General features: G+C 39.4%; 1 protein-coding gene across 3 annotated transcripts in view; it reads left to right on the forward strand.

Annotated features, from left to right (window-relative positions):
• Window positions 1-24,482, forward strand: part of RORA (RAR related orphan receptor A) — a 327,797-nt gene that overhangs the window by 223,061 nt on the left and 80,254 nt on the right. For all 3 annotated transcript variants that reach the window (XM_056500317.1, XM_056500320.1, XM_056500318.1), the window contains exon 2: window positions 870-899. In XM_056500317.1, the coding sequence (XP_056356292.1) occupies window positions 870-899 (30 nt within the window). The remainder of the gene's footprint in view (window positions 1-869; window positions 900-24,482) is intronic.

The following is a 24,482-nucleotide window of genomic DNA, read 5'->3' on the forward strand; positions in this document are numbered from 1 at the left end:
TACTTGTACTGCATCCAGTAACCTCTTTCTCATCATCTCATAAAATTACCCCCAAGGAGACTGAAGCTTAAATACTGATGGGCCTGAGTATGTCACCAGTAATCTACTAAAGTGGAGACAATATTGTTTGTATTCAAGCATGAATTCCAATGACATTTAACAGAGTTAATTTTATCTTTATTTGGTATTACAAATTTTGCCTCATTCTGTTCACTCTGTTGCTTTCTTTGAAATGCCTCTCAAATTTCAGTGGCTCTGGACCATTGCTGGTGATTGCTGCCACATGCCTGTCTAGCATGAAAACATCTTTATTACTTCAGACAGTCTATCTTTAATGACTTGGAGATATTTGCATCTGGCTTGGAATTATGGCAAGCCATAGTCATATTGAGAGAGCTGTTTGTTTGCTTTTAATGAGCATAAGCTACAGTTTACCATCAAGGAACTGCTTGAACTTAATGACTTGTGCTGCTCAAATCCGTTCTGGCTGGGTGGTTTAATGGGCACTGGTTAATAGGAGTGTGGGAAAGTTTTTAGCCATGGGAAATAAAGGGGGACCCATAGCATTACTGGTATCTTCTTTTTGTATCAGCTCCAGTTTTAAACCAGCAGATACGCATTGCAGGAACAAAGTTGAAGCAATGCATGTTGAAACATTTACTGGGGAGGTATAAGGAGAGAATATACCCTTAAAATCTTCACACAGAGGGGAGATCCTTCCACCTTTAACTTACAAATCATGGCAATTTTCCTTCCTCTTTTGGAGTGACTGCTGTGTGTCTGATAAAATATATTAATGATGAATTATATGTCAAAAGAATTTACTCAGTGATTGCTTTGCTAACACTGGTGTCCTTTCTTCCCTACAGGTATTTCTGTAACAAAGAAGACTCATACATGTAAGTAATATCTTCTGATTTGGCATTCTCTCACCAAAGGAATTTCTGTTAGGCTGTACTGTGGTGCTCACACTAATTGGTGTTAGTCTGGCCTGAGAAAGCTCCATTTTTAAAATTCTGGTGTTTTTTCTGCCTTAGGGGTTTCAGTCCTTGCCCAAAGTGTTGTTGGATATACAATGTGTGTGTTAAGATCTGTTAAGTCAGAGGGCAGAAAAAGAAAGTCATGAGGGAAGGCAGAATTCTGTACTATATCTCCTATATGTACCTTACAGCTGGCTGATAATTAACATATCCAGAAAATACAGGTGAGGAGAATGGCTATTTTTATGTCTGTTATATATGCAGCATGATTCAAGTCAAAATAATTCAATTGTACAGCTTCTGTCCCTATCCACTAATCTATAAGATAAATCATTCTCTGCTTGTGCTTAAGGAACTCAGTAAAAAAGTGGAGGTTCTTGTTTTGCTCTGACCCATCTAAGCAAGCAGCCCCCATAAGTGGTGACCTTGGAAATGGCTGTGGATGTGTGCATTCACTTACATATGAATTTATTCCAAGTCCTCGTCAAAGACATCATTTCTGGGGATCAACTCTTATCTACTTTGCAGGGAGCTCAGAGCACAACTCTGAGAAAATACTGGGATTTGTAGCTGAAGGAGTATGTCAAGATTCTTTAGATACTGTGGAGGTTTGGAAATCCGGTAGTGCAAGAATTGTGCTTGCTCTGAAACAGATGTGGGCTAAAGCTGAGGCTGTTACTCTCATGAAAACCCTCTTGCAATACAGGTGCTGGGCTGCTCAAAATTTAAATATATATGCATTTTATGCATTTTGAAGTATTTTCACCACAGCTACTAGGATGTCATAAAGTGTCTCACATGGCTTTCATTCTTATTTCATTCCTGGTTTTGTAATACTCATAGAGTGAAAAATCTTGCTTGAGATGGTGAATTCTCACTGTGTAGAGTTAAAAAGCAGATTTTAGAATTTCAAATGAGAAGCGGATTTTTGTGAATTTTGAAACAAATTTTAAATGCCTCTTTTAGAGCATGATGGTCCTCCTTTGCTTAGGTGGGCTTGCTGCTTAATGCATTCTGAAGGCTAGACCCTCTCTGGCTGAATGGTGGATTTGTTGAACTTAATGAGAGCTACAGGCAGGCAGCTGAGGGCAGGATTTGACCCTGGTATTTTTGGTGAATATTTGAGCTGGTGCTGACTGGGATTGACAGCACAGGACACTGAAGTGTTCCATGTATCTCCAGGCCAGGCAGTGTCCCAGCCTTGCCCACGGGGTCAGCCCTGTGTGGGGCCACTCCTCTCTCAGGGCTGTGAGCAGCTGGGTGTCTGTGCCAGCTCAGTCCTGGGCTCTCCTGTGGAGAGGTGAATGTTGGTTTGTGACACCCTGAGAATCAGCAAAAACCACCCTGGCTTTTGTACAGCAGTGCCATGAGCTGACCCACAGAGCCACAGCTCCAGCCCCAGTACTGGGAATTTTGTAGGGATGAATAAGGAGTGACCACAGACTCAAAGAGCACAGGGAACAGGCTCCTCAGCCACGCCAGGCTGGAGCAATGGTGCCACCATGGATCTCAGCTGAAGCTGTTTCCTATGATAAAAAAAAGATGTGTTTCTCAACTGTGAGAGATGATTAGTACTGCTCACCATACAAGGCCTTTCATCTAGTTCAAACAGAAATTAGGGTCCCAGTGTCTTTCATGTTGAGAACTCTGTGCTTTTCTGAGAGAACTGTCAAAGAGTAGTTCCCCAATTTGTTAATCAGTTGTCATGCAATTGCTGAAGCATGAACAGAAAAGTTGCCTGAATAATGGGAAGATAAGCTTGTCCATTAAGAGGAGATTAAAATAGAAGGAGCAATAGGCTGTAATTGGCATGATGAAAATGTAAGCTATGTTTGCTAGCAAATATGTATGAGGTTTCATTCTGTTTTGGTTGAAGTTCTTTTACATTTCATTCCTGCTGTGACAAATTCTTATAGAGCAGGAATGGATATAAATTGTACATCTTTGGCATTTCAACATCAAGCACAATAAGCTTTTTTTTCCCCTTGTTGCCTAGAATTAGCTTTTTTAATTGAATAGAAAAAGTTACCAATAAAATTCACAGTTTTGGAATGAGTTAGAAAAAAATCATTTAATATAAACACCTAAATACAAGAATTACAAAGTCTGAGTTGTTAACAACTACAAATTACAAAGAGTTTGTGCACCAACATATGCTCTAGAATTTGCCTCTCATTTTGCATCAGTATAAATAATTTATCCAAATGAAGTTACATAGAGTAAGACTTCTGCAAACAATGCTTGCAAATACTTTGTGTAGTGTATATATATATATATATATATATATATATATATATATATATATATATATTGTCTGCTCTGATTTTTAGAAATATGGGTGAAATTGATTTATTCCAAATTTCCTATGTGTGGCATATGAGAGTGTTGACTGACTGTAAACTACAACATTTCTAATGACCTTTGATTTAATTAAGGAGAAAGAAACGGAGTGGAGAAAATGAGTGGAAAAGAGGAAAGAAATTAATGGAGAGGAAAAAAATTGTGACATAATGCCAGAAAGTTTGATACATGATGCATTTCAAACATCAGATTAATCTTTTTCAGACTTCACCCTAACAGCTGTTTTAATTGTGCAGTTTTGAAATTGGTGGGGGTCTGTCTCCAGTACTTAATTTTTCCTGGGTTTATTGTTTGAGGATCTGGGTACATTTTATCTCCTTCTTGACATTAATCTGTGATAAGAGTCCAGTCAGCTGAAACTGAACTCCTGTGCTGATGGTAGGTGCTCAGGTAGTTCTGAATTTAACAACAGCTTAATATTTGTACACATGCAAAACAGTTGTGCTGAAGAAATTCAGGTCTTTTATAATGTAACTATCTAAACAAAACCTGAGAGATTTTTATCCTTTTTGAAGCAATTAATTTCATCCAAGTATTCTATTTCACTGGTGCTTCTCCACATTTTCTCTTTATCACAGTTAAAATTTTTCAAAATCTGACACTTTTAAACAGGGAGTGCAATAGTCTTCCAAGGAGCACTAAGGGAATAAATGTTATCCACCCCAAAATGCCCTTCTTTGCTCAGTTCAAGTTTAAGATTAAACAGGCTTTTGAGGAAAAATTCATGCCTTCTGTCTGTTTGTAGAATTATTCTCTTGAGCTCACATGGCTATTTGTCAGGTTAACCATCACTTTAGATAAGCTGTACTCTGTCAGATGTTAGAAGACAAGTCCTGTCTCATCTTCCATACAAAGTGGGACTTCTGGTCTTTCAGTTCTTTTTTGACTTGAGAAAGACATGACTGACATTTAGATTATTTCCTGATCATTTGATTGGCAGTAATATTTGTAAAACAACCCTCTTCCTGCCATGTCTCATGCTCTGAATAGAAAAGTACTCCAAGTGAATTGTAACTTTGCACAACTTCACCCTTTCTGCAAATTCAGAAAGGCATCATTGCATCAGTGATAAAAATCTGAAATTCTGGGAAACAGAAGGCTGCAAAGGACTTGGCACTTAATGTAACTGCCTGGGCTTTAGGCTGTCCTGAAGTATAGAGTATCTTGTTCCTGGCATTTGAAATCTAAATCTTGCCACACTTCATATAATTAGTTTCATGGCCTCTACCAGACCACTTGTGACTCAGAGCTATCACACAAATCAATCACCTTATTTTTCTTCAGATCCCTGTTTTATCTTGGGCACTGATTTTCTTAGATGAGTTTGAACTTGGCTGCCTCTCAAAGTCAGGAGTTTCCTGCAGATGCAGCCGGAAGGCGAGTATTGCACTGAATCCAGGGTGTAGTGGAACCTTCTTTCACTCACTATTTGAGTTGTAAAGAGCCACAGTCAGAAGTTTTGAAGGAGTTTGATTGCATAGCTGGAGTTCATATCTGCACTGATGGCCAGACACATTCAGTCATTTGCTTACCTTGCATTCATAAGATAGTGAAAGTGTAGATTTTACAAGACTTTCTCACAATTTTCTGTTCAGAGCTCCTTTGGAATGTTGTTTTGCAGCAGAAAAAACCAGGAGCCCTGGCTCTGAATGTCACCCAGGCTTCGGAGCAGAGGTGGGGACCTGCAGGGCTGCTCTTACCTGGCTTGGATTAACCAGGTGCTGCTTTGAGCTAGGGGCTGCTCACTGGGTCTGACTTTCTAGTGGTAGTGCACCTCCAGTTCCCTGTGTGCCCTGTCACACAGTGTGGATCGTGGCTTTTCTGAGCTGAGGCCAGAAGTGACAACTGCTTCATTCATTTAGACTAAGTCTGGAGAGAAAGAGCATGTTTCTTCTTCTGATTTATCAAGATATTTAAATTAGAGTAATTTTTCTTAAACTACTATGTCAGTAGACATCTCTGTATGAATTCCTAATTTTGGGTGAACTGTTCCTTACTTAAACTGAAATTATCCTTTCAGTTAATTTCTGGAACACAAGAAATGTTTCCAAAGCAAGTGAGGATTTTAATGACATGAACTCCTGCTGGAAAATTGAGTGGAAACTGCGCTTTTAATTTTTAGCACTAAATAAAGCCATTTGCATGAACAACTGGCAACTTTGTTGGCAAAGGTAGGAGTAAACCCATCCCTTCTGCTGCTGGGATCCCAACCCCTTTCCTCACTTCCACACCAAGCTCTGGGACTGTTCCTACACTCATCTGGCTGTAGGTGTTGGTCTCAGGGTGTATCTTGTTCTTTGCTAAGTCCACAGGATCTCTGCACTAAGGGGGCAATTCACATTTCAAGTTTGCACTGCAGATGGGAAGTTTTGATTGTAGCATTGGGAGGTCAACTTGACTGCCCACTGTGTGTGACAGGAGCTGGGAAGTTGGGAGTGACAGAGTTCAGGTGTCTCCACCTGCCCACCTGAGCCTTTGCCTGGACCTTGGAGGGCTGTGTCTGTATTGCTGCTACAGCACAGTGAGCCAAGCAAAGGGAATGCCTTGTTCATGAAGTCAGAGGTGTGTTTTTAACACTGTCCTGGGCAGAGATCTATTCCTGCATCATGGCCTTCCTATCTTTGACTCTAAGCATTTACTAAGAAGAGCTCACTGCTTGTTAGAAATGAAGTAGATTTGGGGCAAAGACAGATCTTCAGCTTCTCAGATATCCAACTATTCTAGAACTGTTTTTCATCAAAGTTCCACAAGCATATATTAATGCTTGCAGCTTAATGGAACCCAAAACCCAGATTTCTCTTCTTCTCTGATTTTACTTTCAAAATTGTATTTACTGCGACTGTTAAAGATTTATCAACGTTTGCTAGTTATTTTCTTTAATTGCATTAAAGGGAAAGCCACTGTGGTTATTTTTTTCTGGTCTGATTTATAATTACTTATCTACTGTGCTTGTATTGTCGACTTCACCTCATGTGTTTCATGTGCAGACTAAAGTAAACTGTACTTTTCCCTCACAAAACAGGAGCCTTCAGAAAACTGATGGTTAACAGGAACTGCTGTTAGCACCGAGGCCTAAAGAGAACAGGTGAAAACTAAACCCTGTCCCCTGAGGCCAATAAAATAGCTGTTTGGTCCCCTGTGTGTAACCTCCTAATAAATTTACTGGGCAGCTTTAAGATCCCTTGGGGGCTTCTCTGCAAGAGCATTCCTTCTCTTTGTTCAGATTGCTTATTAAAAATGATTTTATAATGAAGTTGCCTCAAATAGCTGCTACTTTCCTGCTTGTCCTTGAAGCACTGTTTGCCCTGATGAAGAATCTGAAGACAGCTATCTAGGGCTGTTTTCTTTTTCAAAACTTTTACTGAACTACTGCTACACTTTTTTCTTTTTCTTTTCTTTTCTTTTTCTTTTTTTTTCTTTTTTTTTTTAACTTCCCTGCTGTGAGCCAAAGGAAGCCTCTTCATCAGCAGCTCAGCTTTGTGCCTTTAATTCCCTTTTGAGGCCATCCCTATGGAAAGTTTGGTTTGGTTGCCACACAAAACACTGTCAATGTTGCCAGAAAGAGAATCAATGTTGCCTTCTTTTTGTGTGGCCAAATTATTGAGTACAGGTGCAGAGATGAAAGCATTGTCACATAATGAGGAGAGAATATTTTTGAAGTCAGAAAGTGTTTCTGGCTGGCTTGGGAGAAAGAGTGAGTGCAGTGGCACAGAATGGCAGTGGGTGGGGATGTGTGACATCCATGACATGGCTGTAGGTGAAATCTGTGGATGATCTGGTTTTTCAAGGCAGTTCTGCACCAGTGAAATACTTTCTCTTTAAAAACTCCAACATTTTTGAAAGAGACCAATCCCTTTACCCACGTGGAAACAGTCATGGGTAAAGGTAAAGTATCAAAAGATTTTTTTTTTAATGTATGTTTTATGTCCTCCCAGAATAACAGGTCAGAGCTGAAAGCAGGGCTGAGACCTGTTGCTTCTAATCACCTCTTAGCTGCCCAAAAGCTTGGCATGTGCCTGGGCCCAAACCCTTTGGCACACTTGGAAGGAACATTTCATTTTCCCTAAGGCAGATAGAACAGGCAATTAAATGCACTGCCCTGGAAGTCCCATGGGGACCTCTGTCTATTAGCTGCACTTGAAGATAATATCAGGTCTCTTCTCTGGTTCTGTTCTGAGTATATGGAGCACCTTCTATCTGTTTGGGGATTTTGGCTCTAACCATTATTTATGGGCTTACTTTACTCTGAGTTTTCTGGTAAATACCATCAAATAGGGTTTTTGGTGCCTTTAATAACAAAGTAGTATGCAAACCAGAGCAAAGGAAAAACTGCAAATGAGTTGAAAAGTAATTTTAACAAATGAAGACTGATAAGTATTTGCAAAATGTTAATAATCCAGTATGAAAATTTGTGTCTGTATATGTTGGATTATAGATCAAATACTTCTAAATTTCAAATCAATATATTCCAGTTCTGCTTACACTTCATTTCTTTTTCTGGTCACTCTTGTGGAAGCAGACAAGATGGGCAGAGACATTCTCTTTAATGCTTAAAAAACATATGGAGGCCCATGTTTTAAGGAATGATGAAGTATTAGGAGAGCATTAAGGGGTTTCTGACATTAGAGATCTAAATTCTGTTAGTGTGGTTGATGTTTATTAAAAGATTGTGGATGTAACTCAAAAATAAATTTGAACTGTTTGTGGATGCATTGGAAATGTCTCTAGTGTTCTCTTGTACCCAAGTCTTGCTTTATAACTTCGTAGAAGTTGCTCTTGCTTGTTTTTTACCCTTCTTTTTTAATTCCTAAAGCTGTCTATCCAATGTAGGAGATAATGAAGTCATGAACACCTCCTGTGGTGCAATGCACTTTAACAGGGAAGGTGTAGGGCTGCTCTGATTCCTATTGCAGCTGCTGCAGGGGATCCTGTTGGCTGAAACCTGCTTTCATCCGCCCTCTTAGCATTGCCTATTTTTTTGTTGTCTTTAAAATCTCCTGTCTTTAGAAGTCTTGCAGCTGTTACATGAAGTTAATGTTTCCAGCTTGATAAGAACAGCTGTCCACAATTTTGGTGAGTTCACTGGTTATAGAAGAGGACTGTGTTATGGGCTGAATCTAAGCTTAAAAATATCTGATATTCTTCACATTCTAAGACTTTAATCCAACTCTGAGAACAGGAGTTGTTCTTTGCAAAGTCACTAAGTTAATTTTTTTTTTTTTCAGTTTTTGAGTGTCTTGGGCACTGAAAACTGGCAGATGAGACTTCTCCAAATCTACTTTTGTATTCTGCATACTTTTCAATGCAAACAATGTGAAAGCAAATATGAGGTGTTACTGCTCATGACTTTCTTCTTTAATGGATGGGTTGCATATTTTAGCTCTAAGTCTAGCCAGCTCTAACTATGCTTACAGGGAAATACTTTTGGCTACATCCTTTACAATAGCTTCCTATGAAGTAACTGTACTTTCTAAACAAGACTTGTGCAAGACTCATTTGGTTTGATTTGGACAGTTCCTTGGAGTCACCTCAATTTTTATAGAAAGGTGAACCTTTGTGAATGGATTGACACCAGATACAGCAAAGTGCTGGGATTAAATTTGGGCTAAAATTAGGATTTAAACATGATCTTCATACCATTTGTTCCAGCATCAAAAGTCCAAGTGGATTTTTTTTCTATGGATGTATTGCTGCTACCTTTTCTCACACTGTGAAAACTGTGGAGTTTTCTGCTTACATTCATTTCACTTCATGATGATGTTTATAACACAATGCTGCATTTTTTTGTAGTAAGGCTGAATTCTAATGATTCTAAAGCAAGCACAGTCATAGGGACTTCTCCAAAGTTGCTATCTGAACCAAAAAAAGCACATTTCATTATCTGAATTTTGAAACCAGGGACTGATTCCATCATTCCTAATAGACTCATTTATTTGACAGTGCATTGCTAGACTTGAGCACTTGCCATCCTGACACAACTATTGAACCTGAAAAGGGCTCTTTAATGTATGTTGATAGCTAAGCTTAATAAGGACTGTGAAAATATTGGAAGTTTTGCAGCCTTTCTCTAAGCACATCAACCTAGAACTATTTAAATGTTGACCCAGCTGGGAGCACAGTCTGATGCAGACAGTAACTAAGACAGCTGCTTGTGGCAGATCAGGTAATCACTTCAGCTCCTAATGAGGAGCTTGTTCTTAATGTTATGACCAAATGATGATGATATTTGTAAAGCTCCTAATTTAAATAGAGTTTTGCTGGTCAGGTTTTTCTCCCTATAAGTCTCCTAACATGTTGAAGTAGAGAGGACAAAAAGTTTTAAAGGGCAGTGTGGGTCGGTCTAAAGAGCTAAAACTTGCAGGAACAGAAACCAATCAACCCAAAATCACAAAGAATCCTGAGGGAATTTGGGATACAGACTTGTTAAAATTCAACTTTTCAACTTTTTTCCTTTCATTTTCAGAACACTTGAACAGTTTAGAGCTATACTGCCAAATGCTGTGTCTTTGTGTATATTGCTTAACTGTGGGGAGTGGGAGGGCAAGGAGGGAGAGCTGTGCAGAAGCATTTCAGAAATCTTGCCAGATATGAGTTACAGTTAGGAGTACAGGTGATTTTTTCGAGGTTTACATGGATCAAACCACAGTGACAGATCCTTTGGTATGAGTTTGAGTTCTTAAATGTCAGCTGCTTTTGTAATTTGCACAAAGGGTGGGAAGATAGTCATCTGCTTACCCAAACTATGCCCACACACAAATTCCTCCTGCAAAATTCTTCATTAAACTGAAAGACTCAGGAGAAATGGTGTCTGGTGTTGGTTTGGTTTAGAGGAATAGTTAAATGTTCTCCCGTGTCTTAGTAGTTGTGTTTCAGTTGAAAACATAAGAAAAAATATAGTGCATTCCCAATAACACAAAATGGCACCATTTTTTGACTTAACTGTACATTCACTACAAAGGAATAGTTAAAATATGTATGCTTTGGCATGTGCTGATTAGTGCACATTGAAATGAGCATCACAGTATTGAAATAACCTTTTTTTAAAATACATTTTATGCTGGGGAGGAGAGAGACTGTGTCAGTAACAAAATTGCATCCTCCGGTGTGAATACCTTTGAATTGTGTGTAAATATCCATTTATCTCTTGCTTTTAAAACCTTGGTAGTAAAACCTTGATTTGGTCTTTAACCCCACTGCAGTCACCTTGCCTTAAATTACTTTATTGTCTGGTTTGGATTCACAGTTCACTTGATCAAAACAAGAGATCTCATCTAAATAGAAGTTACTGTTTTAAGGGATTGCATCTGGGCCTTTGGGAGGTTTCCTCTCTTAACCTTACTACCATTAATAGTTATATTCTCAAGTTGAACTAGTACTGAACCTTCAACAAGTTATTGTAAAAAACATAAGAAGTGAATTAAATAGGAAGCCTTTGCCAAGAGGATGATGTCTTGGCTAGAAAAACTAAAACTTGTGAGGCATTTTTGTTATCTGGCTGTTATCTGGCTTGTGTGTATCAGAGGTTTTTGTTTAAAATGAGCACAAACTATCAGTTGTGAGGTGCACCACTGTCACTTGCTGTACAACAGACTAGGCACGCCCTCAAAGCAAAGCAATTTCCTCTCTCTCCTTTTTTTTTTCTTTTTTTGAGGTGTTTACCACCAACTTCAAAAGCTAGTTCACAAGAGTAGTGGTGTTCTTGCAGTTTTCTGGAAATTCAAACAAGCCTTTATTTAATCTCTATGCAACAGAGGTAGGGAAACCTCTGGTTTCAGAAAGCCACTACCTGACCAAAGGCATTTAGTGATTTCCTCTTAGATAAAGCCATCAGTTGATAACCACCATCCTTCTTGCCAATGTTTGTCTGAAGAGCTGTTTCGTTATCTTTGTTGTTACCTAACTGATAAAGAGGTGTGATACTTACTGGCTGTAAAGGCAACTTCTACAGATGAGGCAAATTTCCTGTTTGAAGTCTTCACATTGCTTTTACTCTGACCCTTTTTTCCTTTTCCCTGCCTATATTGGTGGCTTAGTCCAGAGTTGTGGTCCTTGAAGTAAAGGTGGATGTAAAGAGGCCATTCAAAAATACAATTTTACATGCTGTTTGAGGACATAAGGATACTAAAGGCTGGCTGAAAATAATGTTCCTGTTAAACAGAGCTTTAGATATTTCAAAAAATATTTCTCTGAAAGTCTCAATTTTTTTCTGCAGTTTTCAGAAGAGAGGTAAGAAAAGCCCCTGTTAACTCAGAGCAGGGTGAGTTGTCCTTCATATGGGATGGTGGTGGCATGACTTTAAGAGCTGACCTAGAAATGAGGCAGTTCAGGTACTTCAACCTTAAATTTCCACGTTCTGTCAACAGGACTTCACCACCTCACTGTCAGCTGTTTTGAGAGTACATTTTAGCACAAAATCCTGTCTTTAGAAGCAGTAATGTAAATTTCTCTGGAACATTTTGTTTTTGAGAAGCCAGCAGTGTTGACACCAAGAATCCCTGTTCTAACAGGGAATCTTTTAAAAGAGACAGACAGAGAACCTCAACTTGAGAACAAGTAATTTAGGAAGTTGTTATTATTATTCTCTGTGAAACTAACACCTGGTAACCCCAGTTTACAGAAGAAATTCCCTTTATTGTGGGTTCATTTGCTGCTTTTCACTGGTATTGGTGGGGAGGTTGTATGACAGCATTGCAGGTGGGAACCCAGCACCTGCTTTATAAATAAACTGCTTTCCTCACTCTGGCTTAAATCAGCAGTTGAAGCTGGGTCCAGCCTAGCAAGAGGTTCTGTGTTCTGGTAAGTGCACGCTGGGAAGGTTTACACTAACTGCTTATTTCCTTTTCTCATGATCCTGACATCACAAAGCTGAGCATTGCAGTGTGATGGATCTTTGACTCCATGATGCTTCTCTCCAAATCAGACTTGGTAGTGCTCATTTTGTCAGCCAGAAGGAGGTAGGAAGAGAAACAGAAGCTTTAGCTGAAGTAGGAGGTCAAACTGTGTTTAAAGAGCACAGGAGTTGAATAATGGCAGTTTTCACATTTGAATCATTAAATCTCTGAAATTTCTCTTTGCTTCCAGTGAGATTATAACACATCACACTACTACTTCATGCATCAAGATAAGCATGCCCAGATTATAAAATCAGAGTATGAGTTTTTAGCCTCTTTCAAAAGTGCATTTGTAGCATAGTCCAAGAATCTCTGTGCAACAGCAGCTACCAACTGAAACCTGGCACTGTCTATGCTCTGAATATATAATATTCATAAAAACAACCTTCTTCTCTTTACCAGAAGCCTTCACTTCTTTAATTGTTGCACTCTTCATTTTCCTCACAAAACTTTTCCCCTCAAAGACGTGATCAAAGGCAGGTGCAGTGACATTAAAAAAATGTGAAAGTTGTGTATCTTTTGGAATCAGTAGAAAAGTTGTCCTTGGCTTTAGAGCCAAAGAGCCACTTCAGAGCCACTTTGTTCACTGTCAAGTGGTGTAGCTTCTCCTTTATTCCCACACTGGTACAGCATACTTTATTTAGTTGTTTTTCACTCTATTAAAAAAGTATTAATTTTGATAAGGAAGGAAATCAGGATCTTATCAGACTATTTGCCAATAAATTTGGGGTAATAGAGTTCTCCCAAAATGCCCTCTCTCTGTGTGTTAATTCTCTCTACTTTGAGTTATCAAATGCAGCATTCTTGGTACTTTAAAATGAATTTAAAAAAAAAATCTGTATTTCTCTTTTTAAAAGAAGTAATAATAATTCCAATGAGCTATTCTATTTAACACTTCATTGGTTATTTAATATAAATGTGAATCCTAAGCTATTTGTTTTTACTGCATTTTTGTCAGATAATTTTTTTATTTAATTTTTGGTGCTTAGTGCTGAGAAAACGATTTTTCATTTCATTTCTAACCATGTGTTTTCATGGAAACAAACCATCTAGAACACATTGTATTTCTATGAAAACACAAGCTTATTAAATGTCAAACAGTTTATGTTTTCCTGGCAGTCATCTTGAAATTGGCTCATTCACTGTGTCAGTGTTCTATGATGCAAGTTTAAAACTGTCACATTGTCAATGTTCAGACATTAAAAGGTCTGAAGTCTCACACATGGGGGAGGAGGAATTAGGCTCTTGTCTACGAGCAGGTGGTGATAACTTAGGCACGTTTGTTTGAGGTTTGGATTAAGTTAATAGAAACTCTCTGGTCTGAGTATCCTCAAATATTTAAGCTGATAAAGAGGTGGCGTCAATATTGAAGTCAGAGTCATTTGTGCTTACTAAGGGCTGACTATAAATATCAGGGCTGCTGGTGGAGCTGGAAGTGTCTTTGCACATTTAACTTTATCACTCAGCTCATGCATTGCAGAAATTGCTTTAGAAAGCAGTGAAGCTGGGAGGAGCTGCACTGATGGCTGCACATTGCTCTGGAGCTGCTGCAGTGAGGGCTGGAGCCCTGCTCACCCATCTGCAATTATAACTGGGGTCACACTGTGACAGGATGAAAAATTCCTGCTGGAGGAGAGAGGAGCCTCCTGAGAGAGTTTATGGCCCAGTCCTGGTGTCAGTGAGGAGGGAGCTGTGGTTGATGGGGCAGTGAACCTGTTTTGGACCCTGCACTCACATCCCAGTCTGCCAGTGCTCTACTGGCAGGTGAGGTGGGCATCAGGCTGTCAAATAAAAGATAAAGGAAGCATTTGATACATCTGGAACAAAATGCACAGGTCACAGTACAAAAAATCTTATCTTCCCTAAGGTAGGAAATACTGGTACAAGGAAATCCCTTTTAGCTCTCCAGCCCCCATCATCCTTACACTTCAAACAATACCCACAGCTCTAGCATCCCACTAAGCTTGACATTTCCAATATATGTGGATTAACAGGCAGTAAAAATAATTTTGCATTTATCACGCTGTGCTATATTTTATAGAATAAACTGGTGTTGATTTTATGGTTGAATTCAATATGACTGTACTCAGAAATAGCTCACATGCAAAAATCTTCAGGATTAATTTATGAGTTTAGTTACATACATTATCCTATCACATTATGCAAATAATTAGTAAGAAAATGGCTATTTAGCTTATTTATTCTCTCTGAAGGGAAATATACACATTTTACTTGCATGTTTCAACTATATTTTACCTTCTTGTGATTGTGAAAAAGCTTTTAATATATTTCTTTACCATGAATTTTAAATTTCACAGTGGAATTGTGAACCACAGCTATGTAACCACAGCTAAATGGTTTGTTTTGCACTCTAATGGATGGGATTCAAATCCAGTTTTTCACATCATGCAGGAAACATCTTTCAATATTCTTTTGACTCTGTTCCATGCACCAAAAACAAAGACAATTTCTCATTGTTGGAAATTGACTTTAAAGTAGTGAAGATGCTCTAAGTCCCTTACTCAGAGTTTGTTTTTATTATCTGTTTTTATTAATGTTGATACACTCTGTGCAAACTTCTCTGAACATGTTTACAACTTACTCATATCTGAGCTTGAGGTAAGGTGTAAAGACTCCAGAACCCTACAGCTTCTATAAGTTCACATTTTCTTTCATATTTGAATATATGGATTGTCATTTGCTGCCAGGCTCTGCATAAGTGTGTCAGTAGTTCCTCACATTGACTTTTGGGTCCATTGAACTGCTCAGCAATCTCTGGTGCCTCCATTTGCATGCCTGTGGTGAGCTAACTACACGTGTTCCTACCCATCCTTTTTATATTGTTCCATAGGAATGGGGCTGCAGAATCTCCTCAGATTCTGGGACAACCTGTTTTCCTGAGTCACTCTTTCTGCTCTGTGTCAGCACTGGGTCATTCTCTAATGTCAGTCAACTTTGTTTCTTCACCCCAAAAGCATTTAATAGTATTAGGGAATGTTTATTTATGTTTAGGTCATCATACCTTTGGTGTTCCTTTTGAAAGTTTAATCTAAACATTGCTCCTCTTTTTGGTCATTATTTTCTTAGTTCTATTTGTTGGCAGTGAAAAGTGTGTATTTTCCTTCTGCATTTTAATGGAAACAGGAAGCCCAAGCAGAGAATGCCTCTTCTCCCCACTCCCCCAGAATTCCAATATATTTATCTATCTTGCATCTTCTTTCTCTCTGACCTTTTGCAGACATACTGTTACTGAGGTAAATGAGCAGAGTCATGGACAATGACTGTATTATGGGTTATGTGTTAATGTGCTTTTCTTTACATTTAATTTTAAATGTTACATTTCTTTTTTTGTTTGAAAAGAATACATTTTAAAGAATTAAAAAAAATAAACAACCTTAAAACCTTACACTGGAAATGTGATGATTTGGCTGGGAAGACACAAACAATAGTGGTTGGTGCACCTGAGAATTTTGATTTTCAGTCCTTCACTTACATAAGCTGGTACTGAGAGACCTTTAATTTACATGGCCAGCATAGAGAAACAGCCACAGGAACTGCTCTGTAATATCCTTTTAAACAATATTTTTTCATCCACCTATAATGAAAGGTGTCTGTTTTCTGTTGCTGCCCATTCATCATTCCTTGGACACCTGCTGCCTCAGTCAGTTATTTCTTAAATCTGAGTTAGCCTTCTAATGTAATCCTGCTCTCCTTTCTTCCTTGCTTGAACCCATTATTCCATAAAGCAAGCAGTCCAACATGAGTCCAGTAAAGTGAGCACATGGTGTAGGATTGAACATCTCTCACCTGTGTGTGCTGTTCCTTGGAGCAGCAGATTTTCACCACATCTTTATGGACAGAGGACCAAAGTACCCAACTCTGAACTATTTGTTATGTGCTCAGGGGTTTGCTTTATGTTTTCCCTCCCTGGCTTAGGCCTGCATATTGTTCTCTTAATTCATTCTGTAGTCAAGAATGGAACAATTAGCCACAAACTCTCAAGCTCTGGCAAATGGTTATTTAAAAAAAAATTAACTTTGGCTGATAATGCCTCTCTGTGAATTATGAGCTGGCTGTGAGCCAGGGAATACTCCTATTGTCCCCTGTACATCCTTCCTGGCTCAAGTGCAGAAGTAGTAACACTTTTCATCTTAGAGAATTTTTGCCATTGCATTCTTGAGCTTAACTCCTTAGTGGAGTGTTTATGAATCTCTCTTAGCCAGCTACCATGTAATCCTCAGGAAAAAACAAATCCTAATTCCTTTGCATTTCATATAATTTGGCAGTTGAAGGGGGAAGTCATAAATAAAGTTTAAAGCATTTAGGTAAACAGCCACATCACAAAATCTTATTGTTATAACTACAAAGGTTTTAGTTAAAAATGTCAGCCACAAAAAAATCCTGTGTAGGCCTCTGCCAGTGATTGCAAATCACTTTCCATCCGTGCTCTGGTATTGGCACATAGCCAAGTTCCTGTGAAGGAGGATTTATGTTACTTTTACTGTTAGAACTCTTTCTGTAATGTTTTCCTAGGTCCCAGTCCTGTACCTTCCCTGGTCTCCAGCTAGCAGGCTGAGTAACACTTAGGCAATGAGGTAGTTTTTGGCTGTAGAGGATTAGTGATTCCAAAAGCACTTGAATGACATTAACAATTAGCTGCTGCAAATGTATTTATTTCTGGGGAAAGGAATCTCGGCTTTGCTTCCTAAAAACAGTCTGGTTTGCTTACTAATGAGTATTATGAGCCATTCCTCTGAGCTTCTATTTGTCAGCTCAGATCTCTGGAAGTCTTTCTGGATGACAGTGCAAATCTGCAGTTCTGCTTGGAACAAGTGCCATTTCCACAGGGAGCCTAGACAGATTTTTTTTTTCCCCCTGAAAAACACTGTGATGAAACCCATGCTACATGAAACCTGGTTTTGCATTGAGGAGGAGGATTAGTGTGTCTGCTTCTCATAATTACTTATCTGTACTAGAACACATATGGAATTGTTTTTCATCCATCAGCAAAAGGATTTCTAGAAAAGTCCTCTGAGAAAGACAACAGCCTGGGAAAAAAATAGATTGGGTTTTTTCCATGAGCCTTCAGCAGTGTCCACAGTGCTCCACTCCCAGTATAGGGGCAAAAAGCAGAGGCATTACAGAAAAGCAAGAACATGGGACTGCCTTGTGTGCTTTTCAGCTCTTTATTGCATAATTGCTGATTCCAATATTGCACTTTCCAAATTCAATCTTAAAAAAAAAAATTGCTGTTATAGGCAAATGGAAAAATACTCAAGATATAGAGTGAATCTCTGGGGAACTAATAATTAAAGGTAGTTGCCAAGACTTTTCACAGTGCTCTGAAACTTTCATTAATATTTTATTTCATTCCTGATCAGCACATGGAGTTTGGCCCATTTCAGGACTGATTTGGTGGGATTCCAATACAGAAGCCATAGCTTAGTTGAGTACCTATTGTGAAGAGGTTCATGTAGGATCCAATCAGTGTTTGAATTCTTTCTCATGCTTCACATTAACCTTTCCAAGGATTAATTTATAAGACTCAATAGTGACTACCAGGGGAAAAAAAAAAAAAGTAGTCAAATTAAGTATAAATGAAAAGGTATTATGTAGTAACTTGATGAGACTTGGCATAAGCTTGGCTGCTCTTATTTGTAGCTAAGCCAAGCTACCTGATGATGAGCTTTATCAAGAAGGAAGGAACTTCAGGGATCAGTGTCTCAAGGGGGTCATACCTGTCAGAAAGAGCTAGTCTGTCCTTTGGGAGTGTGTTGGTTTCACAAGTTGTGTGAAAAGTGACAAATGCTTAATTTTGAGCAAATTTGTGTAATCATACTGAGGGTTGTCCTCTTTACTGCTAGAGGCAAACACTGCACAGATTTTGGTAGCTCAGAATCTGAACAGGCAGAGAAAAGCACTCTCATCCCTAGAAGGAGAACCAAGACATAGAAACTGAAGGGATGCAAATCCTTTCCCAGCTCTCAGCTGTGGTGTTGTGTGAATGTGTCCCACACCCTTCCAGCAAAATCAGTCTGATTATCCCTGCTCAGCAATTTCCACTGCTTTGGGTTTTTCAGGGCAGTTTGAGGGCAGGTTTTGAGCTGCCTCTGGAGCTGTGCCCCAGCAGCAGTGCAGGGCTGTGCTCCTGCTGTGCTGCTGCTCAGGGTGAGCACTGATCCCTGCTGCTCAGGCACATGTCCAAGGGGCACAGGAGCCTTTCCTCTTTCCTCCTGCACACAAGGGATGGGCCAAGGGAGCACTTCCCTCCTTCTCCAGCCCCTGCTCAGTGCTGCCAGTAACCCCAGCTTCAGCTGTGTGTTCTCCTGTCCTGTGAGAGTCCTTTTTGCTGGGTATCCCTCTCCTCAGAGAAAACTTTCCAATTGTTTCACAGACCCACTGGGTCCTACTTGTTTCCCAAGTATGCTTCTTATTTTTCTTTTTAGCTGCTGGCAACATCTGCAAATAGGGAAACATTTGGCACTGTCAGCTAATTGAAGTTTCTGTGAGACAAAGTAGCCCCTGCTGACTCTTCAGTTTAACTGCTTTACTTTCTATTAGCAACTTTTTGTTGTGTAGATATCTGGACTGTAAGAAATGTACTGCTTTTAGACAGAGATTTAATTCAGGCTGCTTTAGGAGGAAACAAGTAATGTTGATTGATGGTGCTGCTTAACATTCTTTTTGTGTTAATGCTAAGAGTTTCTAGTCAGAAAATGTTTTCCTACTGTGTTGCTCACACTCTGCAAATTTGTTTCTCTCCCCCTTACTACAGAACTTAATGAGGTACTTCATAAATATGATCTTTTCCCTTCTGTCCATTCTGCTGTCATGAAATCCAGGCTTGTCCTTACTAATAGCTGCTTCATGAAACCTTAAAAAATTACTTTGGAAAGCCCTTCTTCCCTTCCTTCCTCAATAGAAAGCCTTTTACATTATTGTTTATATAGAACATAGTTATATTTATTATTAGGAAAATTATTTTCTGTGCAGAAGGCCAGGCCCTGCCACTTGCCAAAAGAAGCACTCTTTGGTATTTTGGAAGGAGTCTTGAGAGAAGGTAAGACTGTGTTTTGTGATGGAGGAAAAAATCAAGTATTCTGAAACACTCACTGCACTGCTGCAGAGGAGACCTTTGTGGTGGTGTTCAAAACTTTCTGGGCTGGAAGTTCCCCTGGTAGGCTAGTGGGCCATTGTGATTCACCACTGCATTCTGTATTTACTAGTGAGGAGACCACTCTAGGAATACTAAAATAAAGTATAACAATGACAGTATTTTTAGCCAGGAAAGTTTGTATTACAATAAAGAACAACTAGCATGAGTAACAAGAGCAGCCACCTCACAACAGCACAGGCTTGGTATGTTCCAGGTGAATAATCCTTCAGTGGCCTTAGCTCTGCCCTTCAGTCACTGCTAAACTGTGCCACCACAGCTGTGCTGCTGCTTTAAATCACAACAGCTGGAGGTGTGGGAATGTGTGCTGAGGTTTTACTGAGACAGATGTGGAAACTGATTTACCACTGGTACCTGAACTGACCTGAATAAAGGGCACATAGAGTGACCATAGATATCTGAGTGGGAAGGAGAGCTGACAGCACAGAGCCTCTGAAATCTGTGAGTGTCTCATCAATGTCTGCTTTGGTAATGCAAAATTTTTAGACTGAAAATAAAATGTATCTCTTTCTTTAAATCCAGGCTGTCTTTATGCACCACCAAGTGACAAAATAGGCCTGATTGTTTTTTAATTTCTATTTTTTTAAACCTCCAGCAGTCACCTTTAAGAATCTGACCCTTATTCTTTGTGCTAGGGAGATAATTACTCATTCTCAATTGCTATCCCTAGGACCAGTTAATAATGCTACATAATGAACAGAAGTAGGGCAACTGGATGAGAACAATGCACAGGTGGGTAAAAGGACTTCATTTGGTGAGAAGATAATGAACATGAGAACTTGTGCTTTGTCTAAATACCACCCTTGCCTCCTCTTCAGGAAGCTCCTGTGTTGTTACTGCTCTTCCTCAGTCACTCTTTCTACTTGTTAAGTGACAAGAGGAAGGTGGTTCAAAGGAAAGAGAGGTTTCCTCAGCAGAGATTCAGGCAGAAGAGGATCCTGTCTCTCTCTGTCTCTCAGACCCATCCTAAACATGCTTATTTTCTTATGTGCTATCCTGCACCTTCCCAAAAGAGGCCAATTCTGCAGGCAGAATAATCACTGCTTTGCAGTGCCTGATTTTTTTATCTCTCTGTAAGACTTGGCCCTTTCTTCCTTAACAAAACTGTACCAAATCTAACTCTTGGAGGAGAAGACAGGATTAATTCTTGATAGATGGATTTATGATAGTACTGAGAGAAAAAGCAATTGTCCTCACCCTACCACTGCAGGTCTTGCCATCTATCTGTACTGCACAGCTGCACTTTGTAGCCAGGTTTTACTGTGTATCCCAGGAATATGAATCTCTCCCAAGGGACTTTAATGGCCCATACACACACACAGGAAGGTAACACTGCTGTCCAGCTGATGAGGATCAGTGTATAATACAGATAAGTATTTCCTGTGCCTGACAACCTCTCCAGAACAGCAGTTTGAGTCTCAGTGCATCTGTGTTTTTAAGCCAGCACTAGCTCATGATGAGACTGGCGTTCTGTGAAGTCAGCACCAGAGGTAAATGACTCTGTGACAGGAATATTGAGGATGAACACAGAGCCAGGCAATTCCTTCTTTCTGCTCTGGGTTTTGTTAACCTGACTGACACGCACAGAATGGAAATGGGGTCTGAAGGTCTCTGACTTATTAACCAAAGTATTAATTGCTTAGAAATTGCAAAATTTAGTTTAGTAATGTGCTTTCTGATATTCCAAACATGACTTGACTTTTTATAATGTCCTGTTTAAACTGGAACCAAAATTTGTTGAGGTAGAATTTATCTGAGCACGTCTTCCTGAAACTGTTTTTAAAATTTCACCTAAACCTGTCAAAGGCATGTTTAATACTCAAAATGGTAGAAGCCATAGCCAGAACAGCTTCCAGCTAGATATGTGGTAGGAACATTATGCACACCATTTGCTAATGCAGGCACGTACAGGCCAGCAATAGTTCCAGAATCTCTGCCAGAAAGCTCATGAGAACATAGTTGGCCATCAACTTTTGTCTGACTTGGGCAAGGGCATATCTGATTCTAGTTGTCTCATGTCCACTAGCTGCAAAATGAAAGTATCAAAGCAACAGTGCCAGAATAAATTAGGATTTCTTGAGGGTTTGCAGTGAGAGACTGAGACATGATAATTGAAGAAACCTGCCATGGGCTGTATTTGCAGAGGTGTGTGTGTGTTTTTCTTGGGCAAACAGGCTAGTTGTGTGTGCCAAGAGCTCACCACATGTGTGATGGGCTGATGAGGAAACACTTTGTATGTTCCATTCAGAGCATGTTTGAAGGAGAAAAGCTGAATGCAAGTGTTATCTCTTCTGTAATAGTCCAGGGTGAACGTGTCAAAGGCTGCACTCCAGTGTTCATGGCCCTGTCCATCCCAAACTAGAAACCTTCTTTTCTTGCATTAGTTTTCATATAGTTTTATATTTTTTGTAGTTTTTTCTTCCTGGAATACAGATTGTTTGCAATCTTGGTTTGTTAATAAATCCTGACATTCCCTGAGCAGTAATTTGTCAGTGCTTTCAATGCCGTAAATACTGAAAACAGGGGAAATCTGTCCTGCCATTATACACTCACTTAATAGGAGTTATTTGTAGTGAAGGCAGGATCTTAAACCCTTATCTTAATGTGATCAATACCGTCCTTAGCTTGCAAATAAGCATGTCTGAATTGCCAGCTTACAAACACTGCCTATAAACCGAATTTATTTTAGCATTAGGCTCAAGTTTCTGACAGTCTCAGCTTTTGAATTGTGCATTCCTGAAGCAAAGTAAATACAAAGCCAGAACTCCTAACTTTATTTTCAGAAATCACATATGTAATTTATTTCCCACTTATGCAAAAAAGTTGGTTGGGTTTTGGATCTGTAGTTTATGAGTAAGGTGCTTGTTACTGCTCTGGAGTTGAGCAGCAATTGGAGCACCTTGGCTGGCAGGTTCTTTCATCTGCTGTACTGTGGGTGGGCCTTGATCAGAGCAGCAGCTCTGGATGGAGCACTGAGCTGCTGAATAGCCTGCTAAGAAGCTGAATGTCACAACCCCTTCTGAAGTGTGTGCTGGCCCTGCCAATAGCTGGAGCAAAGGACACCCCAAAGAGATGATTTGGTAACTGAAATTGAAACTGGTGCTGTGGATCTATCCATTTCTTTTCCTGGTCACATGTTCTATTGACATTGGTTTTCCACTTCCTTTAAATTCATCAACACTTTTCTTGCTGATCCTTCTTGTGATCCATGTCCAGACAAAGTGATCCTTTTCATACAGCAGAGGCATGCCAGCTGTCTTCTAGTTCTGCACAGTAATTTATCTCCCTTGGGTCCATTCTGCTGGTCTGATTTGGAATGAAGATGATAATGAAGCAGGAACCCATCCCTGGGCTTCTGATCGTGCTCCTACAGTATCAGATTTCAGTCTGATGGTTCAGAGACAAAGCAATTCCTACTGCAAAATGCAAATTGGATGAAGATAAATCAGGAGCAAATGTGATCCTTGTAAACTTAAATTAAAAATACCTCTACTTCTCCTAGAAAAATCCTTTTTTCTGACATACCTCCCCAGTCAGGGACTCAGTGTTAACAAATGAAGCTTCTCTGTAGATATTTCTCATTCCTTCTTGTCGTGTCAAAGTTGGCAACAATTTTCCTGATATTTTGTTTTCCTTTTCTCTCATTCCTGCAGGATTCAGTCTTAACTCAGGAATTTCTTTTGATCCATACAGACCTTTAGGAAATTAATTTCAAATACCTGATGTTCCAAATGCTTTTTGACGCTTCAGGGTATATTGCTGGACATACTATCGATAGTTTAAAAAACCAAGACCCAGAAGCTGCAGGAATTTATGCCCCTTATGGAAAATCCAGCATGCTTTCTTTGGTATGGCAATACCAAAAGTCTGCTGGCATACCTGACTAAAGTACTTATAACTGTATAAAGGGAATGTCTTTTAGGAATTGGATAAAAACACAGACATCATATTTTCCATCAATTAGATGTTGAGAAGTCCCAGACATACAATGCTGCAAGTGAAATTAGATGCCTTGGGAAACTTATTCCAAATGGAAATCTAATATGTAGGATCCTGACTCAGTCACCACTCCCTCAGTTTTATACCCTCCCAAAAATATATTTGGATATGCTAGTAATGTAAATATAGTAACATTACACCCAGTAAATATGCACAGATTGGATCATGCAAGCTGCACTAAATGCAGCCATAGACAAACCACAAACTTGCCTATAGGTATTTTAAAAACTTGCCAATAATGCACATTTGCTGAGTTTCCTATCTTACTGCAGACGTGCAGTGCTACTATTTGTGGAATCCTTTCAGCAAACTGTGTATTATTTATAAATGGAAAATGAGGGAGTTTATGGTGAGCCTTCTGTCATAGTTGTTTGGCACATGGGAATTATAAATAGGACTGGGTAATCACTGATGTGCTGTGTATTTGGCTCTGTGGTCATTTCTGTCCCAAAGAGAAGCCACAGGAGATAAATATATGAAGGTCCCGACCAGCTTTTTTGTGTGTTGAAATTTATTTTCTGTTTTAGTTCCTGCTTGAGCTGTAAGCTGAATGGAGTATTTTGTTTTACGTAATTCTTTAATTGCTCCCACAGTTATGGGTCTTTTCAAAAGTTTGCCCCTAAGTGTTTGGGGCAGTTCTCTGTTAGAGTGAAACCAGCACATCATTATCAGTGCCACTTGCCAAAGGTGTTTGAGACCCATCCTGCAGGATGTCCAGGTGAAGAACTGAACACCCAGAATTGTAGAGCTGTGCTGCTGCTTTTTGGATGTAATCTGAAATAAATGCTCCCGAGTGCACAATAAAGTCTTCTGCATATCATATACAAGAGGAAGTGTTCTCTAAACTCCATGCAAAGCTTGCTGGCCTGGTCTGCAAAAACACCAGGAGCAGCACAGCACCCCAAAGGTACCATTTGCTTCCTCCTGGCCTAGTGAAGGTGGAAATGAATTGCTGATGTTACTGATGGAACCATTTGTCTCTTTGGCAGCTCCAAGCACAACATTTTTGTTTTCATTTCACATCTAATTCATTCAATTTGCAAGTAGTTCTGGATATTTTTTTAAACTTCTTAAACA

Source organism: Oenanthe melanoleuca, chromosome 10 (assembly GCF_029582105.1).
Source record: "Oenanthe melanoleuca isolate GR-GAL-2019-014 chromosome 10, OMel1.0, whole genome shotgun sequence".
Taxonomy (NCBI): domain Eukaryota; kingdom Metazoa; phylum Chordata; class Aves; order Passeriformes; family Muscicapidae; genus Oenanthe; species Oenanthe melanoleuca.